This window comes from Chelonia mydas, chromosome 7 (genome assembly GCF_015237465.2).
Source record: "Chelonia mydas isolate rCheMyd1 chromosome 7, rCheMyd1.pri.v2, whole genome shotgun sequence".
Taxonomy (NCBI): Eukaryota; Metazoa; Chordata; order Testudines; family Cheloniidae; genus Chelonia; species Chelonia mydas.
The window spans coordinates 74,671,433-74,697,077 of record NC_057853.1 but is presented as its reverse complement, the minus strand read 5'-3'; the positions used below and the strand labels follow the sequence as shown (position 1 = coordinate 74,697,077).

At 39.4% G+C, this 25,645-nt stretch overlaps 1 protein-coding gene across 6 annotated transcripts in view; it reads right to left on the bottom strand.

Moving 5' to 3' along the window:
* PHYHIPL (phytanoyl-CoA 2-hydroxylase interacting protein like) overlaps window positions 1-25,645 on the bottom strand; it is a 194,387-nt gene that overhangs the window by 15,572 nt on the left and 153,170 nt on the right. For all 6 annotated transcript variants that reach the window (XM_043550268.1, XM_043550267.1, XM_043550269.1 and 3 more), the window contains one exon: window positions 4,062-4,258. In XM_043550268.1, coding sequence (XP_043406203.1) covers window positions 4,062-4,258 — 197 coding nt within the window. The remainder of the gene's footprint in view (window positions 1-4,061; window positions 4,259-25,645) is intronic.

Here is a 25,645-nt window from a genome sequence, read left to right as displayed (position 1 = left end):
AACCTTTTGTGCCTCAGTTTCCCCATACGTAAAATGGGAATAACAATATTTCCATACTTCAAAAAGGTGTGATAAGGCTCAAGGCTTGTAAAGTGCTCTGGAAGATAAAATATTATCATTGTTATTGCTAAATCTATTTTAGTAACTACAGACTTCCTCACGTACACATTTCCATTTTCCACAAATATGGTGACACTACAGTAACAAATAACAACATGTACTATCTTAGGAACTCAGTGTGATTTACAAATGTTAATAAATTAAAGCTTAACATCCTCCTAAGGGATAAATAATATGTCATTTTTACCAACAGGGAAACAGACACAAAAAAGTTGAGGGCAAGTTTTTATGTATGGATGACTCATTAGGCATCTAAAGAAATGACCTGATTTTTCAGAGGTGCAGCTCGTAACTGTTATGCAAAGTTCAAGATGTCTACATCCAAGCTCATTTTTGGTTCATAGTGTGGACAGATCAACACAGCTATAGCCCCTCGTTAAAGAACCAGGCAATCATCTGGGGGACTTCATTCTTCAAGGATTTCATTTTCTATCATTACAATTTCTGTTCACTTTTAAAAGTGTAGTTGGTTAAAGTATACTGAGGCAGCTGCAGCAACAGAGTACAAAAATTGTTCTGCCTGTGTCATTCCCCATTTGGATAGCGGGATATGGTGTGTCTTATCCCAGGTCCTGGAGGATGGGACCTTTGAAGAGTGATGAATGAGGAAGAGTTAGTGACCTTCCTTTGGACAGCACCACTGTATTAAAATAAGAATACAAAAGTATGTGCTTTATTTGCCTGATCCAAAGCCCACTGAAGACAACGGAAAGATTAACTTCAGTGGGCTATGGAACAGGGTGTGATGGGGTGTTCATTCGACACCTAAGTGGAAGGGGTTAATGTAGGCCTCCAGGGCCTGCCATAGCCCCTCCCAGAAAGGAGTAGGGGAGGTCAGTCCTCCTAGCAGCCTAGGGAGGCTGCACAGGAAGCAGCCAATTGAAGGGAGGCTGCACGGAGCTGCCCATGAGGGCCTAGTGGACTAGTACAAAAGGAGCTGCAGGGCAGCGCAATGTCAGTTGCTGGGGGGAGCTTAAGGAGCGAGGACTGTGGTCCTAGCAGGCTACAGCAAGGGTAGCATCTTGGACAGAGTAGTTGCTGGCAATGATCGGGGGGAGCAAGAGGGAGCCACTGGGGAAGTAGCTAGACTGGTGGAAAGTGATACCTAGAAGGGGGAAACCCAGATGGAGACACAACTCGGGGGCCGAGTCATGAAGAGCATGCTGTGGTACTTGGACTGAGGCGGGTCTGCAGGTGGAGGAAACAACAGGAGAGGCACCACCTGGAGTGGGCGCACCGGCTGGCAGAGCTAATCTCTGTGACAGCCAGCGGGAGGCACCACTGTGCTGAGTAGACTCTGCCACACAAGGGCTACATGACCATCTAAACAACAAGAACAAAATTTCGTTCAAAAAATAAACTATTATTTGCGTATGTTGTTATGGCTTTCTGGGAGTCAAGATCTTCCTCTTCACAATGAAAGGCAGGATAGATCAGTGGGTAGAGCAGTCAAGAGAACTGAGTTGTGTTCCTAGCCCTGCTACTCATTGCTTTGTCACTCTGAGCAAGTCACTCAGGGCATGCCCACTCTACAGGAATTGCAGCAACAGCTAGGCTGACAGAAGAATTCTTCGGTCAACCTAGCTGCATCTATACCAGGGATTAGGTCATCTTAATTACGTCACTCAGGGGATGTGAATGTTAGTTAGGTCAATCTAAATTTTAAGTGTAGACCTCTCTGTGCCTGAGCTTCTTCACCTGTAAAATGGGGATAATAAGTTACTCGCCTTGGTTAAATGCTTTGAGATACTCTGGTGAAAAGGGGCTATAAGTATAAACTATTACAAATAATAATATATGGAAGGCGTTGTGAGTCAACATATAAAACACACTGAGTAATCCCCTATTCCTATTTAGCAGAGTACTTAAGCTTGTGCCATGCTTTTCTGAAACAAACTTATTTGTAGATATGGCAGGTGGCTTGAAACTGTTCTTAGCACTAAAGACAGATTAAATGAACCACAATGTCCTTTGACGTGTACTATTATTAAACTATTAAAATAATGGTCTTTAGAATTCTCCACTAAAACCCTTCTAACTGAACTTATTTCCATCCATCTGAACAGAAGAAATCCAGCTTTTACATGCTCACTAACCAAATTAGTATCAACATGTTTCAAGTTGCATGCAGCAACACAAAACAGATCCTATTTACCCATCATTTTAATTGACACCAACACCCCCGCCTCTGCTGTTTTACAAAAGCAGTTATTCACTTCCTTTTGACCAAGTAGTTTACCTCAGTGAAGAGCTAGGCAATTGCTGAGAAAAACAAAAACAAAATAATGGCCTATCCTTATTACATTACTTGTATCTAAAAACAGTTTCTAAACTGATTTAAATGTTGACGTTAACAGGTACACTAATTTGCTATTGATCCTTTCTGGACAGTCACAGCTTTTATATCAACACATCTATATTAATTTGTGCTTAGAGGAAAAAAATATGAATTAAGAGAGAGATACCCAGAAGTCAAGCATCCACCTAACTAAGCATTTTATTAGAAGAAAAGTATGTTTTTTCTTGCAGCATAAAGTGGGAATTTAACTTAAAAAGGCTGCCAATGCAAAAGCAAGATAAACAGCAAGAAACCCTGTTCTAATTCATTTGGTGCCACAACCATAAATGGGTCATATCATCCAGTGGTGCAAATTGGCATAGCTGCACTGAAGTCTATGCAGCTATGCCAATTTACACCAGCTGAGGATAGGGACTAGATAATGTTTTAAAACTCACTGTTTAAAATTGCGATGATGGTTTTCAGGTACACAACACACACAAAACATTACTTCCAACCATCCTCATAAAACCAAAGGAGTATGGAAAACGAAAGGAGACAGGAAAAATGAAGGAGGAGAGAAGGGTTATAAATATAAAGATAACCGTGGTCACAGTAAAAATACTTTTGAAGGTAAAAAGGTCAACATAAGTTAGCGGAAATTTCCTGATTACCCCATTAGTTTATAAGCCCTGAGTGGTACAGGTGTGAGTAACGTTAAAGATATCATGCTCTGATCTTGTCCCATTGGGTATTTGTGCTCTGACACCACTCATCTTTTATTGATCCTACCGACATATTTTAAATCAGCAGGTGATTCTGCCTTTGATAAGGTTGTCCTCCCTTGACTTCCATCTCAGTCCATCCCGCTACATTTCTAACGGCACTTTAAAATACTGTGAAGTCAATGGAAGTTTTGCTTGAGTTGAGGGATACAGGATCAGTCCCCATGAGTGCAAACAAATTCAATGTACCACCGTATAGAGAACTAATGGAAAGAATGGAGAGTAAGTATTCGGGTCAGAGCTGCTGAAATGTGTGAGCACGTGTGCTAAGTCATTCTGAACAAGCATTAAGAGGCGAAGAAGGACCTCTGGAAACCCTCCAAAAAGTTAATTCCAATTACCGAGTCTTGTGTCACGAACACACGTACTGCTGTTGTGTTGGACGTCATGGATACACAGAGGTGCACAATACACAAACTGTGTAACAAAAAATAAGAGCTGTAGGGGAACCAGAACTTCTGTTTTGCAGGAAATTCTGTTTCAAAATCTGTTTTAGGTCTCAACTGGAATGAAAACAAAGAATTTCAACATACCTGCAAAATGAAATTTTCAAAAAATTATTCTGACTCAAAACATTTCATTTCTATAAAACTGAAATGTTTTTTGTTGCTTTGACTTTTAAATTTGAATGATAATATAATACAAATTACATGGAATGTTCTAACATGATCAAAATGTTTCATTTCAATTTCTTTTAAACAAGTTTTTCCAAAAATATTCTGTTGGAATTTTTTTAATCAGCTCTATTAAAAATTCCAGCTTTCTAGTGAATTCAGCATGTGGTTTTCTGGGGCAGTCAGGAGGATTGTCACAACATTTACATTTATTTATTCTAAAATCATGCATTTCCACTGTTTGCTATTTAAAAAAAAAATTACCTTGTGTTTAAATTTGTTGGAATTCTTGTTCTCTTTCTTGTTTAGATCAATAAAATAGTGAGTAATACGGTCCTTGGATTTAGAATCCATGTCCCATGAAATCTTGAAAGAATCACATGTGATGTTACTTATTTTGATGTTGTGTGGGACTGGAAGTTCCTCCATCTCTGCGATCCCACTATCTTGTGATTTATTCCCTGTGTAAAAATAAACATTGACTGCATTAGACAAATATGCACTAGATTATGACTGTTTCAACTTTTAACACAGGCAAACACTGGTCCCTTCCAACCATTCTTTTACAAAAGTACATACACACAGCTTAGGAGCACACTAAGGCCCAATTCTGTAAGTCATACTCGGGGGTGGGGGTGGGGAGAAGCACCTGCTCACATGAGCTGTCACCTTGAAGTCAGTGGAAATACTCACATTAGTAAATGATCATCAATATGAGTTAAGGGCTCCACAATCTGGATCATAATAAATTATATAACAAAGATGTTGTGCCACTACATATATGTTCTTCAGAGACATATGAAGTATTTGGTGGCCAATAGTGAAAAGTTAACAGGACCAGAAATGACTTAATTTCTTAGTGCAGTTATTGACTGTCAAATGTAAGAAATATGATTAGAAATGGAATTCGTCCTAGCAATGATTCTCAAACATCAAGTATAAAACAACGCTTTCAACATTTACAAGAGGCATGAAAATATAAAATCTGATACTGTCGTACTTGCAACAAGCATCAAATATTGACATTGTGCTAGTCTCAATTCGTCCCTTGGTTCTATCTGTAATGTTTGTACACTTGAACTTCACTGCAGTTTCATCAGGAAGCTTCTTCTAACTTCTACAAATGCACATGAGAGAGAGAGAGAGAACAAATTGTCCACTGACCCCACAAGCAACACTTGAACTAAAATTAGGTATTTCCCTGCACTCCTGCCTAGCGAGTGCTTCCCTGCAGTGGCGCCGCCAGCAAGTGTTAAGGGATGAGGTGATCTTTGCCAGACTCACATTCCATAAGACTGTAGAGGGATGCAAATCAACAACAGAAAAGAGCAAGAGAAAAACAGAGAAAAGGACACAGCACAGACAGCTAAAAAGCAGTGAAGATAGATGGATAGTATGGTGTGAAGGAAGAGACAGAGGATAAGAAACAAGACGATAAAGATGGGGAGAAAGACAAAGAGAAGAGGAAAAAAGGAGTGTGGGGGAATTACCACTGACAACTGCACTGGGGTTAGAGGCAGTGGTACCAATTAGGGGAGGCTAGTGGGAGGGCAAAAGGTTTTTGCCCTTGCTGAAAGTTTCATAGGATCCAGTGCTTGGGAGACGGTAGGGAGGGGCATGGCCTGACCATTTTAAGCTGTGGTCCCATATAGCATCAATACGACTGCTGCTGGAGCATCGCTCTGGCTACCTGATAGCAAAGCCACTGAAATTTGACCCAGATGCCCTTCCATCTAGACGAAGTACATGACTTTGGACACCATGATCTAAACTTACAGAAGTGCACACCAAGTTTACGCAGTAAAGCAGAGGTTGTTTTATGTGTACAAATCCATATCTGTGCTTATGCATCAGTACTATGTATTTACTGTTGGTCCCAGACAAAACCTGTTCACAGGCTTTTGAAAATTTGGGCCTGATTGTTCATATTAGTAAAATGTTAAGCTATTCATCAGGAATTCAAAATACAAGTGTGATATGAGCAGAATTTAGGAATCTAAGATAGAATACGACAACCTCTGATTTGTTAGCTGTGTTTCTCTGATAAATATTATTATTGATATCATCACACAGTTATAATGTTAGGGGGTGTGGCGGATGTAAGAATTAAAACCACAGTAAAAATATTTTAGCTTTCTTTGTAATCTTCAAATAAACACACATGCAATGAACAATAGAAGAGTCTAGCCTGTAAAGTGCCTAAGCGGTAGGGGACAGGGTGAAGGGTCCTGGTACACTGGAATATCTAAGACCATGAGAAGGCAGCAGAGAGAGGAGCAAGACCAATACACGATATTCACATAAAAGAAGGAAAAAAAGCAGGGCTCAGAAATCATGCACAGCTTGTATCACAAATCATGCCATGTTCCAGCAAGCTGGCACTGCCAGCAATAGAAGCAGAAATACCAACCAGTATTAATAACTTTCTTTTCAAATACAATTCAGTCTGTCCATGGGAAATGCTTCCTACCATATGAGATTTCAGATAGCTGACTGTGGCATAATAGGGGCCACTTTCCTTTATGATCATTGTGCAGTTGAAAAGCTACTGAAAGCTCCACCAGTTGCATTTAAAGGACGAACTGTGCCTGTGCTCACTGGAGCCATGCTCTACATTTGGGGGGGATATGGAGAGGTGCTGGTCATATGGAGGCTCCTAGAGCTATCTGACTGGTGGGAGTAGCTAGTGTGTGCCTTGATCACAGCATGTTTAATAGTCGGTTGGGGGGCCTGACCTTGCCACTAACCGGGCAAACCTTGTTCCATGGGGATATGCCATACTAACACAGGCAGCTCCATGCTCCCGTGAAGGATTTCTATAGCCTATACATATTGGTCCCAACAGATCAACAAAGTGGGGACGAGGGTGATCAAGGAGAGGCACATGTAGCCCATTCTACCACAGATGCTACTTGAGTGAGAAATGGTTCTGTCTGGTGATGGAAACTAACAGAAAAGGGATTAATGCAGTGAGATAAGATATATTCTTCTGAACCTCACACAAGTGAAAACCAGTACAGGGGCCTCCTGCCAATGGGCTGTGTCTGTACCCTAGAGTCCCTTGAAACAGTGTGAATGTTTCAGGTGCATGTACTACTGGTACTTTTGCTTTCCCTACATAAAATGAATATACAAGTTATGATGTTAAATGTGCACTGAAAATACTTGGAAGTAATTAAGTAATATTTTCTCTATTTAAGTATACAAAACGGAACTAAATATCGCAAATAGTGATCCTAGCCTTATGCCTGTGTTCCTTACACAAAGACTGAAACCAGAACTCTACCAAGTACTCACTTGTCTTTAAGGGTTCCCTGGCATACCTGAAAGTGTATCAGTAGATTTTTCTAACTTTGTCAGAAAGTGACACTCATTTCAAAATTATTTTTAATGTTTGTTAAAATATTTTTTAAAAATCTGTAATCACCAACACATGATGAAAATCCAGCAGCAGAGCTGACATGTAAATAACTCCTGATAAAATGGGCAAACACATACCTCCATCGTAAGTTACACTACCTCTCCTATAAAGTCCACACCACAGGAAATGGGAGATCCAGAAGTACCTATAATATTCTGTATAATAAGATGTTCCAAAGTATACTGCTGTCATGCCCCTTACTCCTATGTAAATACAATTCTTAACTATTTTAAATTAATTTTGTCTTACTGGTTTAAATACTGCTGATTTTTAAACTCAGTAGCATCCCAGGATTAGTATCAGGATACAGAACCTTTCACCTTTACAGGCCTGATCTTACCAGGTATTTAACAGCTCCCGGGAGTTGCTGAGCTCCTCATGCCCACTGTGCAACGTGGTCTCAAGTGCAATCCAATTCAGGTTGCTATTGAATTAAAGTCATTACCATCTGATGGCATGTCAGTGCCTGAAGTGAAATAAGACAGTGGTCTAGATCCAGTTTCTAGTGAAGAATCCACATCACCAGAAAGCACCATCACAACTGACACTAGTTGTCAGACACAGCAGAGAAACCGAGGATTGAATGGGCACAGTGACTAAATCCATCCTTTCACTCCTGTTTGTTGTCCCTCAAGGTCAGGGCTGAGGCACACTGGCAGAGCAGTCTGGGTAAGCTTGTGCCACCACTGCCCATGCTGTGTTTGCGGATGAAAGACTTCAGTCCCCAGATCTGCGCGTCCAACACCTTTCATGAGCACTGCATTCATTTATGACAATGAGCACACAAACACACACATTAAGATAAATGAATAATTTTATATATGTAACATGGCATCAAAATGCTGGAACCAAAATATTAAAAACAAATAATAAGTGCTACCCTCAACAAGCTGCACAGGGATAGCCACTAATACCATATATGAAGAGTTAAATGAAAAAGACTGTCAGGATTGTAAAAGTAGCAGAAGCCTTGACAACCTGTACCGGTGCAGCATTGAAACTGAAAGCTGAACCTTTATACTTCCAAGTCTGGTAGTTGTTTTAGACTGATGTGACTGTAGAAATAGGTATTTCCAAAAAAAGAAACACATGGGGAAAAAAGATTATTTTCCCTCCTCTGAGGTTCAAAAGTCAGTTACGAAAAAAAAGGCTGCTTTCCAAAAATAATATTTTTTTCTAAAAATACCTTTTCTACTGAAGTTGCAAACATGTGTCCCAGTGTCTCCCAGTGTCAACATTTGTGTAGTGCAAACTGCTATTTCTTTTCTTAACTCAATATTGAGTTTAATATACCTAAATTAACAACCATGCAGTTGTAAACACAATTAACACATCTCCTGCAAACAATGAGGCCTTGTGAGAGACTGAAAAAAATATTCTAAGCCATGACGTTCTACTTTATCATGTAATTATTTCACCCCACTCTTTTGCTGATGATGGCTCTGGAGATCTGGTCTTTCCCCCAGGGCACTGCATTCCCCCATCTGAATTGCAAATGTATATTTTATATGTTATTATCTACATCGGAAAAAAATGAAGAGACACAGTTTATGAACATGATAATATTTCATGTTTCACTATTGACTCACACTCTTCATTAAGACCAGACTTAACACCCCTAAATATGTAAAACACTTTAGTAACAGGAAAAGGCTATCAAGGCATCAATCAGATCTTATCTGGTTGATTTGAATGGCACCCTCCTTCTTTTTTCAAAAATTAAATCCTTCAATTCATTCCTTCTCCAGAAGCAAACCTAGGTGTCTCTTGAAGTTGTATGAGCTAATCCTGCCAATTTTCTTTCCTATTTTTCATTTTCTGTTTAATGAATGCAATGGCTCTCTTTGAATCCATATTGACCCTTAATTTTCTAATATTTACATTAAGATCCTTAGTTATCTAAGTCCTTACAAGTATGAATGATTTATCTCAATCAACTGTCAATCCATCTCTTCACTAATTTAGTAGTTTTTATTAAGACAACTTCAAGTCTCCTCTTTTCCAAAGAAAAGAAGGCCAACTAAACTTTTTCCTCATGTTAGATTATCAAGAACTGGTATCATATTGGACAGTCTACACTTCCTTCACAGCAGTCATATTTTTTCTTTGGTGCAGTGGTCAATACCACATACGCAGCATTGCAGTTGAAATCTAAAAGTATTTTGTAGTTCACAAATCTATTACCACCTATGAACTTCATGGCTGCCATAGTGCTTTACACCATGGCCATGCAGAACAACACTGCAACAGTGGGAATAGACTCAGATCCTCTCTTTCCAAAAGTGCCAGCCCCTGCCATTTGAACCCCAGTACTAACTCAGACTCATAATCCTGCAGTTGGATCTGTTCAGATGGATCCTTACATCCACAGAGATCAGACTGCAAGATGAAGGCCTCTGCAATTAGCAATATCGAGCACGACACAGTCGAGCAAGTTCTGATCCCATCCACTAGAGGGCAACGGTTAAATATAATATATTCAATATACAGTTCCAATTTGTATTCAAAAACTCTGCTAGTACAAGGTGGTAGTTTTCCCATTTTATTGCAGCTGTGCACTGTGAGAATTATTTCAATGTTTCTTTTACCATATCCACCCCACCCTCAAAATATTTTTATTTTTACTTATCTGTAAACTGGATATATTATACCAGATTAGTTAACTGGACATATTCCTTAGTTTGGTTCTTTGCACCCAGAATAATTATTTCACTTTTATAAGACTGACATAAGGTTCAGTGCAGACGAAAGTGAGATGGAAAAGACCTTTTACGTTAGTTTGTCTATTTTCCTGCCATTTAGTGAAGGGTTGCTTCTTACAATATATTCTCTAATGCTGTTCAATCCAGTTTTAAATCACTCAAGCAACGAGGCTTCAACTACGTAAACTGCAGAACAGTCTCCAAGAGGAACAGACCTCACCGTTGGGAACTTGGAAGTTGTTTTCAATATTGTCACCCAAATTGCTTCTACACGTTTGATGAAATTTAGCCCTCTTGAGAGGTAGTATGAGGGGTATGCAAAAGCTAAGTGGGACTCAAGTGGAGCCTACACACTTAACTGGAGCATAGACATTATGAATATGGGGGGTTCTACAACTGACCAATCACACTTGTAAATTTCCATTTAAAGCTTCCCATTGCCACTCACTCTTGAGTGATTTTTCTATCCAGCATCTAATTTGCCCCTTTATTCTCATCTCAGGATGTTACTGATACATGCCCACCCATTCATGCTGAAATCTAGTAGTGAACCACTCAAAGGATAGTTTAACAAAAGGAAATAAACGCTAGGGTAAACAGAAGTCGCAATTTAACCAGTAGATACTTGCTCTGAGGTAGTCCAAAATCACAATTAAAAAGAATTTACCACTGTGGTTTGGTAGCCAGCTGTTTTCGTATTTGCCTTTATGGATGACTTGATCTCTCCTTGCTGAAACATCACTTAGAGGCAAAAATGAAAATAACCTACATAATGCTGGAATGGCGAGCTGTAAATTGAAAATTAAAATGAGGCAGCTTCTGTTTAAAGCTACCCCTTTCATTTTGCACTTTCCTGATGCCCCAACACTCGGAACGGCAACAGGGAAACATGAAAACAATACTGTTGTCACATGTCCTCTGGGTGAAAATTCAAAAGAAAAGACTAACAACCAAATGAACCCGCTCACCAGTGTCACATAATGGGAAATGTCTTCCCCTGGAACTAGAGACCAGACACTTCAGAAACATCTGAGTTTAGTTATTTAATAATTAAACAGTCCAAGGAATTCTTGATTCTTTCACGAGAAGCCAAGGAAGCTACTAATTTGTGTACTGTTCACACTTTGAAAGACTAAAATCTTATGCTCAAAGCCACAGAATAAACACGAAATGCCAGCTTCACTGACATCAGTTGGAGAACCAAAAGATTAATGCTTTATGCTCCTATTCACAAGCTTATCTCTCTCTGCCACATCCAGAGTTAAATTTCAACTTAAATTGTCTAATCAATTTTAAAGCAGTTGTGATTGTCACTACTGAAGCTGAACCAAAATGCTGGCAATTGAGTAGAAACAAATTATATAAAATACATACTTAACTCAATGTTTTCATTATATCCCCAATTCAGAAATTAGCTATAAATGAAAGAAAGAAAATAGCACTGACGTTTCTGTTGACCATTCATGGCTTTTCACTTGCCACTGTTGGAGACAAATGATAGAACTTGGGAAGTGATAAAACCAAGCTGAAAAGACTTGAAAGATGTCTGGGATTGCTTTTGAATTTGTCTCACTACCTGGAAAACAAGCAGCTGAACCATTAGGTCTGAAGTAGAGGAAGAATGAAACAGAAAAATCCTATTGGAACCTCTTGCTGAAAAATGGTGATTGTGCATACACAATAACTACATTATCTGATTTTAGTAATATGAGCACCCTTCACTTTCCCCTTTGTCATAAATATAAAGGGAAGGGTAAACCCCTTTAAAATCCCTCCTGCCCAGAGGAAAAATCCTCTCACCTGTAAAGGGTTAAGAAGCTAAAGGTAACCTCGCTGGCACCTGACCAAAATGACGAATGAGGAGACAAGATACTTTCAAAAGCTGGGAGGAGGGAGAGAAACAAAGGGTCTGTGTCTGTTGGTATGCTGCTTTTGTCGGGGATAGACCAGGAATGGAATCTTAGAACTTTTAGTAAGTAATCTAGCTAGGTATGTGTTAGATTATGATTTCTTTAAATGGCTGAGAAAAGAATTGTGCTGAAAAGAATGACTATTTCTGTCTGTGTGTCTTTTTTGTAACTTAAGGTTTTGCCTAGAGGGATTCCCTATGTTTTGAATCTAATTACCCTGTGAGGTATCTACCATCCTGATTTTACAGAGGTGATTCCTTTACCTCTATTTACTTCTATTTCTATTAAAAGTCTTCTTGTAAGAAAACTGAATGCTTTTTCATTGTTCTCAGATCCAAGGGTTTGGGTCTGTGATCACCTATGCAAACTGGTGAGGATTTTTACCAAACCTTTCCCAGGAAGTGGGGTGCAAGGGTTGGGAGGATTTTGGGGGGAAAGACGTGTCCAAACTACGTTTCCCAGTAAACCCAGTTAGAGTTTGGTGGTGGCAGTGGATATTCCAAGGACAAAGGATAAAGTTAATTTGTACCTTGGGGAAGTTTTAACCTAAGCTGGTAAAAGTAAGCTTAGGAGGTTTTCATGCAGGTCCCCACATCTGTACCCTAGAGTTCAGAGTGGGGGAGGAACCTTGACACCCTTAATACTCAAAAGACAGAAGTCCACAGCATGGAGAACTTGCCTACTGATTTTTCATTCAACACACAAAGGCTTTTTAAGTTATCCACAAGGAGACCCTGAAGGCATTCACTTCTAATACATTTTTTTAAAATATACACAGAAGAAATATTTTACAAAACTGGAAAAATAAAATAATAGTTGCTTTTGGGCTTTGATATTACCCTAACAGTCAAATTAAACATTTAAAATGAGGCATTAACAATGGAAAGATATTTAACTATCGCATGTCTGCAAGCAAGTCCCTATATAATTTGCATATATATGATACGATTTCCCCACCTCTATTTTGCATATAATTCATCATTTGGACAACACATTAAAATATACACTCATGCTGGAAGGCTACGCACCAGACACACTGAAGTGAGACTACTGAGCATTCAGACTTGCTACAGAGTTGCTGTGATTTGTATTAGCAATCAAATCATGCTTTCACTTCCATAACTCCATCCGTAATGCAAATAGCTCAGCTTGCATGATATCCACCACCTCTCACAGCAGTAACTGTGCAGTCTCCTATACTGTGTAAGCATGAAGAATTATCCATCAGTCAAACAAACCCATGGAAAACAGTACCTGGAAATGATTGGATACAATGAAATAATGAGCACCTATCAACAAGTAACAAGCAAAACAAAAAACCCTAAAGCAATAATAAGCATGACTGTTTGTATTCTCAAAGCAAAACAAACTTCTGAAACATTCACTCAATTGCAATGGCACTCTTTAAAGCAGAGACAATAAAAAGAAGGCATAATAATCACTTAAGATGAAATCCTTCTGTGTGGAACATACTATTTGTTGTTTATGGATGGCCATGCAGGAAAAGACCAGTGGATATCTTTTAAAATTATCCTCTGCCTGCCCCCTGGACCTAGATGTTGTGGTTCCGGTTCTAGGAGGACTGTGGGAGGAGTTTTCATATCGATAATTCCCTGGCACATGATTAGTGTTCAACCCATAGTTAATTCCATATCTGTGTCTAGGATTTTATGTGTATCTACATATGCTAAACTGTAATATCAGAACAGAATTTGGAATTAAGCAGTTTTCCTGTGAAACACCTCACCAAATTCAGAGGTAACATAAATAATGGTGATAATTATACATCTCTAAACCAGTATAAATAGAAGTGCAATTTACATACTAGCAAGCATTAAACCAGGAAAAGCAACCAACAGAAGGGTGTAACAAAGTGATAAAAGGGCCCTCCGTGTTGTTTTAAACCTTCCTGTTGGCTATTTCCCCTGCTACAATCCCATCCTCATGCCCCATCAGTGAGTAAATTATAACTATTTAACAATGTGTAGTGTACATTACCATTTACGTCACCTCTGAATCTGGCCCACCATGTGCAGTTCCAGTGCCTTATTTGACTTCTTGTTGAAGACTTAATATGCAAGGGATAAGGGCAAGTCATCTGGTTCTGAGGTTTTCCTGCTCAAGGGTAAATCTCTGGTAATTTTTGAGTCCTGATGTGCGAAACATGGGTGCAATTTCCTGTAATCTTCCATGAGAAATGTGAGAACAGTATTACATGTTTCCCAACCTGCAATGCAATTTCACAGGATCTTGGAAAACATGTCCTTTAGGGAGCGTCAACAAACGACTTGGCGTTCTGGATTACTTATTGTTCAGTTGTAACTTTTAACGTTACAGTTTAGATGTGGATATACATGTGACCATCCATGAGTCTGGTGTCTGCGTCTAAGGTGTCTGCAGCATATCATTTACTCTGCTCAAGGGAATGGAATATCTTTTGCATTTAACATGGCCTGCATTTTGACAAACTTCAAAACTGGGGTGCCCAGTTTCAGACCGATCACACTTCCTTGCCGAGATCCCCTGGGACCTAGGTATTCAGAAAACAGATATCCTTATTTGGAGCAGGAAAAAAAAAATCTATAGAGAAGTCACTTTCTAAGTTGTAAAAGAGAAACAATGTCATGACTCCTCATCTCTGATCCACTCATGAGGATGGAATTTTATACATAAAGATGAACTCGCATTAGTCAAATAGTCAGGTTTGTATGTAGCATATTAAAATGAACAAACAAAAAACCTTAGCCCATAAATAAAACTGGCATTTAGGTGAGGTAATAAAAGCTTGATAAGGAAATCAAACTGAATCATTTTACTGTGGTTGCAGGACGATAATATGCACAATAGATGAAACATAGCCAGATGCAGAACTTAAATTCCACTTAAGCCCAATTTTGAGGGTTTAAATGTGACATAAATGGTGCATAGGTCATTGTGCTGGCCTTCTGCACAGGGGTGAATTTCACACAATAGAATAGAGACCTGTTTGAACTGGCACATCAGATATTTTTCTTGCATATTCTTCTAATAGACAAAATCATTCTCTACATGGTTTTGTGTTTGTACAGGCAAGAGTGACTAATGAAACGGCAGAATTTTAAAAAGCTGACACTGGTTGTCTAAGGTTCCTGTTGGGTTTCCCAGCCAGGAAACCCACAGCACTTACAAAAAGATATACCTATAGGTTGGGAGATAAAAAACCCTAGTGGGAGGCAAATTGGCTACAGAAATAAATTCATTTCACTCAATAGAATGTAAATAACTTTTATTTGGAATAATTTGAACCATAATCAGAGTAGACTCACTGGGGAAAGCTTAGCGACTCTTCACAGTATCCCCAAAAAGGCTTACCACCTTTTCCTATTTTTAGGGAGAAGAGGGGTTTTCTCCATCCAAAGGAACAACAAGCTTAATCTGAAGAGAAGAGTTTCTCTTTTGTCTCTTTAGATAAGTTACTATGAATGAATAGTCAGACTAGACTAAGGCCAGCTCTACACTACCACCTACTTTGGTATAATTTACGTCATTTCTCCTGCTGACATAGCTAGCGGCTCTTGTGGAGGTGGATTTATTATGCTGACAGTAGAGCTCTCTTCCGTGAGCACAGAGCATCTTCACTAGAAGTGCTGCAGCTTCTAGTGTAGACTAGTCCTAATATTGCTGTGCCTAACAGAACTCTTACGGGTGCACACAGGAGCTTTGTTTTGTTTCATATTGGTAACTTTTGTGTGGACTCAAAGCAAGACCATTTCTCCTGAGCACTGTCAGACTTGCACTTCAAGAAAGAACAAGAAATGAAATAGGGATTGGACAGAGAAATTCCCTTTGAAAGATCCAAATCCCGACGCCGCCACCATGAGGGGATGCTGGGCAACAATATTTATTAGTTGGTCCAAATTCTGCTTCAGCCCATAGAAAGCATGACCAAAGGGACCAGAGGATCATTTTAGCCAATCATTTGGCTTCCTTAGGGCCAAAAGAACTTGCCCTTGGCAGATGAGTTCCCTAAAGAGGTATCCACTACTATTAGAAATGCTGTAAGTTTGCATTTGGTTAAATTCCTCTCCAAATAAACTGCCCTGAGGGCCACAGTTAGTACAGCATTGCCATAGGTATATGGAATCTTGAAAGGCAACGCGCAAGTATTCTGACACTATATATCCTACAAATTGGAAATCAGCCAGGATATTAGGGGGAGAGAATATTTTGGACAGAATAATCTGACTTTTTCCTCAACATTTATGAGGTAACTGTCCTGTCTTAGGTAGTGCAAAAGTGTTTCGTTTTCATATCTTTGTGATATTTTGGGATAGCTTTGGAAGCTCTTTAAGAACAAAATGCCTATCCAGTCAGGAACCTCCTTGAAGAGACAGTCCTTATCAATATGATGGACATCAGTACATCTGTTTTGAATGAAGAAGTAAGAAAGGGATGACAGGTGAGTTAGGGTTACTTTCACTCTGCCTGACAAAGCTGATGAGGTCTAACTCCCTTGACTGCCACAAAAGAGAAGATAAGTTTGGGAGAAAAGAAGAGGGAAGAAATATGTCTTAGAAGTGAGTTCCATTTTTAAGGTCACATACAGGCCGAACTGGACTAGAGAATCTTATATGGTGAAAGGCTGCTCCTCTCCAGCTGCAGTTGTGCTGAGTGGCTTGGAGGTTTCGATACCTCGGTGATACCTGTGCACTGTTTAAGACTTTTGGCATGACAGAGTCAGCCTCACCACAAATGAGCACACAGATTTTGTCCCTGAGCATTCTTTGGCCTCCCATTAAGAGAGAAACCTAATGAAACTGGGAAAACCACAACAGTGAACATTCTAGAAGAAAGATCAAGACTAGGATACTTAACAGAAGCCTTGAGATAACCTGGTTGGGCTTAAAAATGCTGAGTTCTATTAACCATTCATGCCTGCTCAAGAGGGATGTAAGCAAAAGCTCACTAGTCCGATTTACCTTGACCACTCAGAGAAAGACAATGCTCAGTGCAGTCTGTTGTGGCAAACTGTCAAGTATGTTTTCAGGGAGTAAAGCGCTGCTATTGTAAATTTCCCTAACTTGCTCGTTTTCTTAAAGTGTCACTGAATGTATACTGAACAACCAATCTGTTATCACACTAAATTGCTTTATCATAAGGTTATGCATCTGGCATCTGTGTACATAAAACAGCAATACAACAAAAATGATCTCTACTTAAACTTTTTTCTCTCTCTATTCTCCGATAATTTTTGCTCTTTTCCATAAATGGTACACCAGATGCTACTAACACTGTGCATCAGCATTCAAATCACAAACCAGAAGACTGAGAATTGTTTAGGGGTAAGCTTTCCCTCTGCTATACTGGTACATCTTAAACATAAAAATCCACTCCAGGATAACTCAGGAACACTGAAAACGGCATCAACAAAATATACAAATACGCCGGCATGAGGCATCTTGCACTACTCTTACTGACAAAACCAAACATCAACATCACATAGTTATTGTTACATTGTTTTAAATTCCTAATTCAGTAAATATTTTGCAAACAGCATGTTTCTCTGCAGTTATGTTTCAAAAGCAAGTGCATTCCACACATGTACAGCAATTCAATTTACCATAGACACACATTTTCCTAAAGATTTAGGAGTATAATTCCTTCTATTTGAAAGAAGAAAAGTCTATCTGCTCCATACAAAGGGTAAAGGATAAATTACTTACCTTACAGTAACTGTGGTTCTTCAAGATGATGTAGTCAGTGGATCCCATGGTAGGTGCCCATGCACCTCGTGAGCTCAAAACCAGATTCTTTTGGGTACCATTATCTACTGGGGCCTTGCCATGTTCTTGTGCGAGGGCATAATGGGCAGGGCAGCTGTGATCTTCTTCAGTTTCTTCACAATTCAAAGTCTGTGGTGCTAAGGCCTCAAAAAAGCAGGAATGGAGGACAGATCCAGGGATCCATGCTGACTACATCTCAAAGAACCACAGTTACTGTAGAATGAGTAACCATTCTCTCTTTGAGTATGTGTCAGCGTGGATCCCACTGTACATGACAGGCAAGCAGTATCTTCTTCCAGACTGTGGGACTGAGCAGTCATAGGTGATCAATCAAACAAAGATTCCAAACTTGGCATCTGCCCTGGCTGCCATGTCAAGTGCATAATCTTTAACAGAGGTCAGTGGGTTACTCCATGTGGCTGCTTTGCAAATCTCCAAGATTGGCATATTTATGATGCAGCCTGATGATGTTGCCTGTACTCTAGTGGAGAGAGCCTTGAGGTTTGGGGAGAAAGACTCACTAGCCAACTGGTAACAGGTGGAAATGCACTATGCAATCCACTTTGAGTGTCCCCGGGAAGAGATTGCGTGATCCTTCAATACACCTGATATGACCATAAAGAGAAGGAATTAAGTACTATCTAGGTAAGAATGTGAAGCTCTGAAGATGTCCAGACTGTGAAGTTTCTTTTCTGGAGGAGAAGAGTGAGGTTTCGGGAATAAGACTGATAAGGTCACTGACTGATTCCGATGGAATTCTGAGACTGCTTGGGAATGTACTTTGGGTGTGGTCTTAACACCACTTTGTCCCTCTAAAGTGACTAGTACAGCAGTCTAGCTTGGATCTCGCTACTCTGTGCTGATGTGATGGCAACTAAGAAGGCTGGCTTGATGGTAAGGTGGTATAATAAAAAATCTGACAGAGGTTCGAAATGGGGCTCCGTGAGCCAAAGGAGGACCCCACTGAGGACCCAGGTTGGAGTTGGGGTCTGAAGAAGGCCTGGGGTCTGAAGAGGGCCCTGCAGGTATCTAACACTAGAATGTATGCGAAAATGGAATGTGATTGAACAGGAGCATGATACACTGGGCAAGGTACCAATGGAGTCTGCTGCCATGTAGTCTATTCCTTTTTGCTCACCTTCAGTGCCGAATGAGTTTTGGAGGATTTATCCCCTCTTCCCCCGATGCCTTTCTGCATCTCTATATGTGAGAGGACACTGTGCTCTTTCTCCTGCCCCTGTGTTCTGGGCATTGTCTTTCTGTGCTGTGCTTTGACATCTGGGGCATCGCCCTCAGTGTTGATGGTCTTGATGGGTCTGGTGCCATGGTTGGTGCTGATTATTTACTCAGTGTAGACTTCTCCACTAAGGTCTTGGGCATCATCTGCCAGCTCAATGGAGCACTGGATAGTGCAGGTTTGACCATTAGAGTATCTAATCAATGGAGCCCAAGTCTTCTGCAGCTGACACCACTCTCATAAATTGTTCTAAGAGATGGAGTTTCAGTCTTGCATCTTTCGAATTTGAGTTCAGAACGAGAGGGAAACTGAGTACCTGCTTGGGATGTAGGATTCATCCAGGTAAAACAGGCACCTGCTGTGCCTGTCTTTAAGAAGAATTAGTCTGTTCAATCTGCCATCTCAAGGTCCTTCTTGAAGTACAGGGGGTCCGCACCATGGTGAGGGAGGGAAGGGAGAGGTGCTGAGTGATCCAGATGAGGACTGTTCAATCCATGATGCTGAAATTAAAGGCTGTTCTGAAGGTTTTCAGAAATCTAAAATGAGAACAGCTTGCGCTAGCATTCCAGTGAGTTGGGGCCACAGCCACTCGCACAGGAAGCAAAGGGTGTATATGTGGCCTGTTGTATTAATTTTGATGGAATTACTGGGCCCAAAGAGTCAAAGGCATCAACATGATATTGTCACTGTCCAACACCTTTAAATAAGGTTTGGGATTTGCTATACAGATACCTCAGCCTGCTTAATACCAAGACAAACACAGTTTTAAAAAATATTTTATTAAAAATACAAACGAGAAGGAAAAACTGGGAGGAGGAGTTAATTGAGATGAGCTGAAGCTCTTGTTGTTAAAGTCCGATTCTAATTCATAACTAAAACAGCAAGAGGGGAAAGAAAAAAACAGCAAAGAAGAAAATACAGTTTCTGTTTCTCTTGTTGATTCTCACTTTCAATCTCACTGCTGGAATGACACAGGCATGGCTCATGGTCTTATTAACCAATCTGAGATGTGGCAAATTAGTACCAGCATCAGGCTGTTTAGGGCACTGCTTTTAACTGCCTCATTGCTCACAGACTAATAGCAGGGTTGCAAAATACACAGTCTTGGATGACTCTTATTAGATGGAAGGAAAAAGGAGAGGCATAGGGAAGAGAAGAAATAAAGTGGGTAAAGGAAGAACACAAAGGGAGATGAGGGTGAGATGAGAACAAAGTCTCACATCCCAGGTGGTGGTTGGGATTAGCCAGAGCCGGAGCCCAGTCTGGTCAGCACATCTCTCAGGATCAGGTCAATTTGGCCAAATAGCATCATGTTGGATTGGAGGGTCCCAGATAGGTGGGGTTGGCAGCAATGATGGTAAAGCTCACACCTTTCCTTTTCTCTTGTGTCTCAGTCATTGGTTGTTGGGAAGACAGTTTCTTGATTCTCCCCCCACACCTCCATCAAAACTTTTTGTTTAAGGATCCCAAAAGGAGAGTGATGGGCAAAACAGCCCATCCCCTCATTATTTTGTTCATTAATTCGGCCTAATTTTTGACACACCAATTTTGATCCATTGGTTTTTGGGCCCACACTTTTCTTGATTACCAGGCATGATCTTAACAAAACCCTTGAGTTATATCAGTAGGCCTTTTTGTCTCTTTCCCTTTTGCACCTTTGCTCATCAACATTTGTTGTAATAGGTTATTATGACATTTTATGAAATTTAACTCAATTTTCACAGTTGAGTTCACAAGTAAGGTAAATTTGTAGGCCCAACCAACAGGCCTTTGATGGACACTGCTAGCCAAAAGAATCCAGTCTCCCATGCCTGAGGCATATGCACTCCATCAGTGGGATCCACACTGACGTACTCAAAGGACCACCTAGCTTTCACCTTCTATAAGTGTTGCTTTCTTCATAAATTCTCTCTGGTAGACTAATAAGAAGCACCCAAGAAATGAAAATACATTAATAAATCCCAGTTAAAAAGAGAGCTAAGAACAAGTCTTACCCTATGTGGACTGACCTCTTTCTAGTTAGTGCTACATTAACAGCAGCCAAAGATGCAACAGCTCTGATCAAATGACTAGTCTGAGAATAAGGCCAGAATTTTCAGAAGTGAGTATGTAAGTTTAGGCTTCCAAATAAATTGCCTGATTTTCAAAAATGCTGAGCATCTAACTACTTCCACTTACTTTAACAGGTGCTGTTAAATGCTCAGTACTTTTGAAAATTAAGCCACACATTTAGGTGCCTAAATATTGATCTAGGAGCCTAATTTAGGCACTCACTTTTTAAAAGATTGTCCTAAAATCAAAGGCACAGAAAAAAATTGAATACAGTAAATAATAGACTCCACTTGACCAGATTCTATTTGGATTCTATTTTGCCTGACCTATTTTGGGTTCATCTCCAAAAGCAATAGAAAACAGGTTTCTGCTATTTCTTTTCAATAAAAATAAAAAATAAGAGGCATTTTGACATTTATATGATGAAAAATAGCTCCACTGTGAGAAAAATGAAGAACGAAGAAGATAAGGTGATGTGAAACTGATATTCAGGGATAAGGCTAATAATAAAAGGAAAGTTAGTCATATACAACACACTGAGTCTCCTTGCCACAGTAGCAGTCTGAAGAAATATTGACTATGACCTTTCAGCTGTGGCCAAGAGGCACTCAGTATAACTCACGAAACGTGGGTGCAAAGGTAGCTTTTTTTATTCACCTGATCTTGGTTTGACTGTGTGCCAAGCTGGTCCCCTTGGAACAACTTAAAGCCTTCTCTGGACTGCTCTAACTTCTGTTGGTGTCTAACAATCCCCCGAGGAGCCATTGCAGCAAGAACGTCCATACCCCCACACCAGCAATAGCAGAGGAGCCTTTATGCCAGCTCTACGCTACCAGAAGATCTCCCTATACTGGGTTGATTCTTGCACAGCTAATTGAACTGGCTTCAGGGCCACTTTCTGACACTGGTATAGTACATGCAGAACTGATGCAGCTCAGGATTGAAGTCAGTATTTAAAAAGAAACAGGAGTCATTAAGTAACAAGTGGCCTATAGTTTGTCCCATGAAGTTCAAGTCCCATGGACAACTGGAGACTTGATCAAAGTAAACACTATCTAAGGGCTTTAAGAAAGTGAGCCAGAAAACGAATAAGAGGAGATATTAACCATTCAGGGCAACATGAAAAGCTAAACCTATATACTCAATAAATTCTGAAAGGACATATATAACTCAAAAGTTGAAATAAATATTTAGAGATAAGAAGTAAAGAGTGGTTCCTTGTAGAGGAAAAGCAAATATCTAAAACCCTGAAGACAAAGGCTACAGTGCACTAGGATATCAATAGCCCTTCTGAGAATCACATTAACAAGCACAAACAGAGCTATCAACAGGAGTCTTTTCTGGCAAACTTTCATCAGGAATTAATGGCATCACATTCAAATAATAAATATGCTAGCCTGAGGGAAAAAGAAAATGTTGTCTCCAGTCTCAAAAGGATGAGGGACATTACCTAAACTCCTTATAAGCAAAAGAGCTTGATAAGAGGAAATCCATTTCTTAAAAAGGACCATCTGTATTTTGGGATGAGGAAGCCCCTTCTGATAAGCAACGAGGATTCTCAAACACTTGAAAGACCACGTATCCAAAATGAGCTTCCCAGCTTCATAAAATAAATAAATAAATAAAACTACTGTTTATAGAAGGACTGTGCCATCTTTTGTATGAAAGTCTTCTTTCCCATCTTTGTTTTCACCATTGCTGATACATTTAAAGACCTGTTTTGAAAGGACCCCACAAATCAGACCTTTGAGAAGATAGAAAAGTGATACATTACAGCAGGCAAAAAGGGCCAACACAAGACAACAAAAGAAAGGCATGATTAAGTTTTGAGAAAACCACTTACTATTCCAAAAAGAATTATAAGAGGACTATGAAGTTGCAAGGTCAAGCTTCTAAATGTCAGGAAATGAGAGGCAAGGGTCAGGAAACTGCAAATTAAAGTTGCATGTGTTAAAGTTAAGTTAACTGCACAATACAATATGATACCTTTCCTTCTACAATCTGAAGATGATGTAGCTCTGGGCAGGCAAACAAGCCTAGCTGCACAGAGCACCTTACAGGATTGACACCATACATCTCAAATGAGGAAAGCATTTAACTTTAAATATGTGCTTATATCCCAAATATTTCATTGTTATACCCTAGCCCATGTATGTCAGACAAATAGAATCACATACAGGATGTATAATAACAGACTCAGAACTTGGTCAAACCAAAGCAAATTTTCACTAGAATATGGTTCAAAGGTGTTTCTTCTAAAAGACAGCTGTTTCCATGTCAAACTTCAATTTTCTATCCCAACCAATTTAGCACCAGAGTGATTAAAAAAAAGGTTTAAATATTTTTTAAATAATTCTCCTCCTCCCAAAAATGGATGTCATTTTTGCTTAAAGTCTCCCCAAATCCTGGGAAATGAGCTCCTAATAGAGATCACATACATAAAGCTTGTTTTTTGAATCAGTACCATTGTAAAGCCAATTCATACATTAGATAAAAAAGGATGCCTAGCTACCTCTATAAATCCTGTTAGAAAGATAAACCTTTCTAAATCTTTTCCTGTTTTCCTCTTTATATTTAATATTACTGTTGTATTTTTCTCAGTGTGATACGGTATGTTCCCTTTTATGTTCTAAATAAAAAATAGTCTTAATAATTAGCAATATGTTTAATGAATGGTTGTGGAAATCTCATATATATTTGTATTCTCCTGTTACCTTGTTTAACTAAGGGCTACATTTTGCCCATACCTACCATGCAACCCCAGAAACTTCAACAGGATTGCACTGCTATAACCGAGAGCAGAATTTGGCTCTAAATATAAACTATATCCTAGTTCCAGTCTTTTTTTTTTTTTTGGCAGGGTGCACAGATCCATGCCCAAAATATGAATACACAAGTTTGCATTCATGTTATGCAGCAAAAGGTAAGTAAGTTTTAGCCCAAAGAAGACAGGATCCTTGTTATACTAATCTGACAGTCTAAGTCAGATACAAACAATGTAACTACAGTCTAAATACAAGTGAGACACATGGACGGAATCTTGCAGCGTTCTATAGTTTATTTATTTGCCTACCTGGTGGATTATTGTTGAAAAGCACCAATACTAATCATTTTGGTGGATTATCACTAAGGTCTACATGTTCCCCTTGATACATGTGTATTCCCAGTGATGTTAGTGGAATTATTCACATACACATTTAGGGAGAATAGAGAAATTACATCGAAGTGAACTTTCCAAATAAGACATCTGAAAATGGTTTTCAAGAATATTACAAAGCAAATTTTGTCCAGGGCAAATAAAGTCTCAATCTGATTGGTCTGATATGAGGTAAGGTGACAAACCTTTTGGACTTTGTAGTGAAGAAACTTCTTGTATTAAACACCAATCTTGTAGGGTTCAATTCTGCCACCACCTCTCTTATGGAGTTGTAACTCATTCCATGACTAGCTCCCATAACTCAATAGGACTAATTACAGACTGAGGCTTTGATCCTGCAATTGACAGAATATGGATGGACTATTGTGCCCATGCAGAGCACCATGGACTTCAGTCCTGAAGTTGCCAACATACAGGTGAACAGTGAAGTCTTGATTTCAGTAGGACTGCTCGTGCAATAACTTACTACTCCATGGGCAACCTGGTGGCAGCATCCAACCTTACATGACTAGTTTTTAATGAAAGAAATATATTTAGTATAAAGTCTAAAAGGTACTGGTATGTCACCTGGTATATGACCAACCGGATTCAAACAGCTATTTTTCCTAAACAAAAGTGCTTGAATACTGTTTTCAGAGTCTATTCTGCATGTTCACTTAGATGTAATATCAGGAGTCTATTTTCCTTAAATGTATATAAGCATGTTTCCCTAACATCAATGGGAACACACCAGATAAGTAAGTGTGAAAGAATCAGGCTTGTAGTAGTAAATAAAATCAAAAGATTACACTTATATATTTCTTAGATTTTAAAATACAATATATCAGCAAAGCTGCACGGCTTTGGTTTATAGTTTATGCATTTAATCAGTGCAGGGTGAAGGTAAGATTAGATTAAACAAGAAGCAAATATTTGTTCATAGAGACAATCACTCTAATTACTCAACCAAAATCAAATAACATAGTTAAAACATTTCTGTGGAACATAAATTTTAATTTAATAATTTACTTTACATGAGAAGATTTGTTGCTTCCAGGGCATATTTACCCCTTCCATTTAAAAGTTAAAGATGATAAAAGCCAGTATTTTTTTAGGAAAGTTTGATTTTATATATTTAAAAAGTGACAATATTTAAACTAAGAAGAAAAAAGCAGGAACAACTCATCCCTGGGGCAACTCCACTGCGGTCAGTTGAAATACACCAGGGGTAAATGTAATACATGAAGTACAACAGGGACATCTTCTAATCCAGTGGTTCTCAAACTGTGGGTCGGGACCCCAAAGTGGCTCATGACCTCATTTTAATGGGGTCACCAGGGCCCGCAGTAGACTTGCTGTGACCCAGGGCTAAAGGTGAAACCCAAGCTCCACCCCAGCCCGGGGCAGCGGGACTTGGGCTGTGGCCCCCTCTCCTCCCACCTGGTGTGGTGGGGCTCAGCCTGCAACCCCCCCCATCCTGGGGTCATGTAATAGTAACTTTGTTGTCAGAAGGAGGTCATGGTGCAATGAAGTTTGAGAACCCCTGTTCTAATCTAAAAGTGAAAAATCTTACCCAAAAGATTAATTGTATTTTTTACAGTAGAGTATAATAATAGCATGCTGTTTTA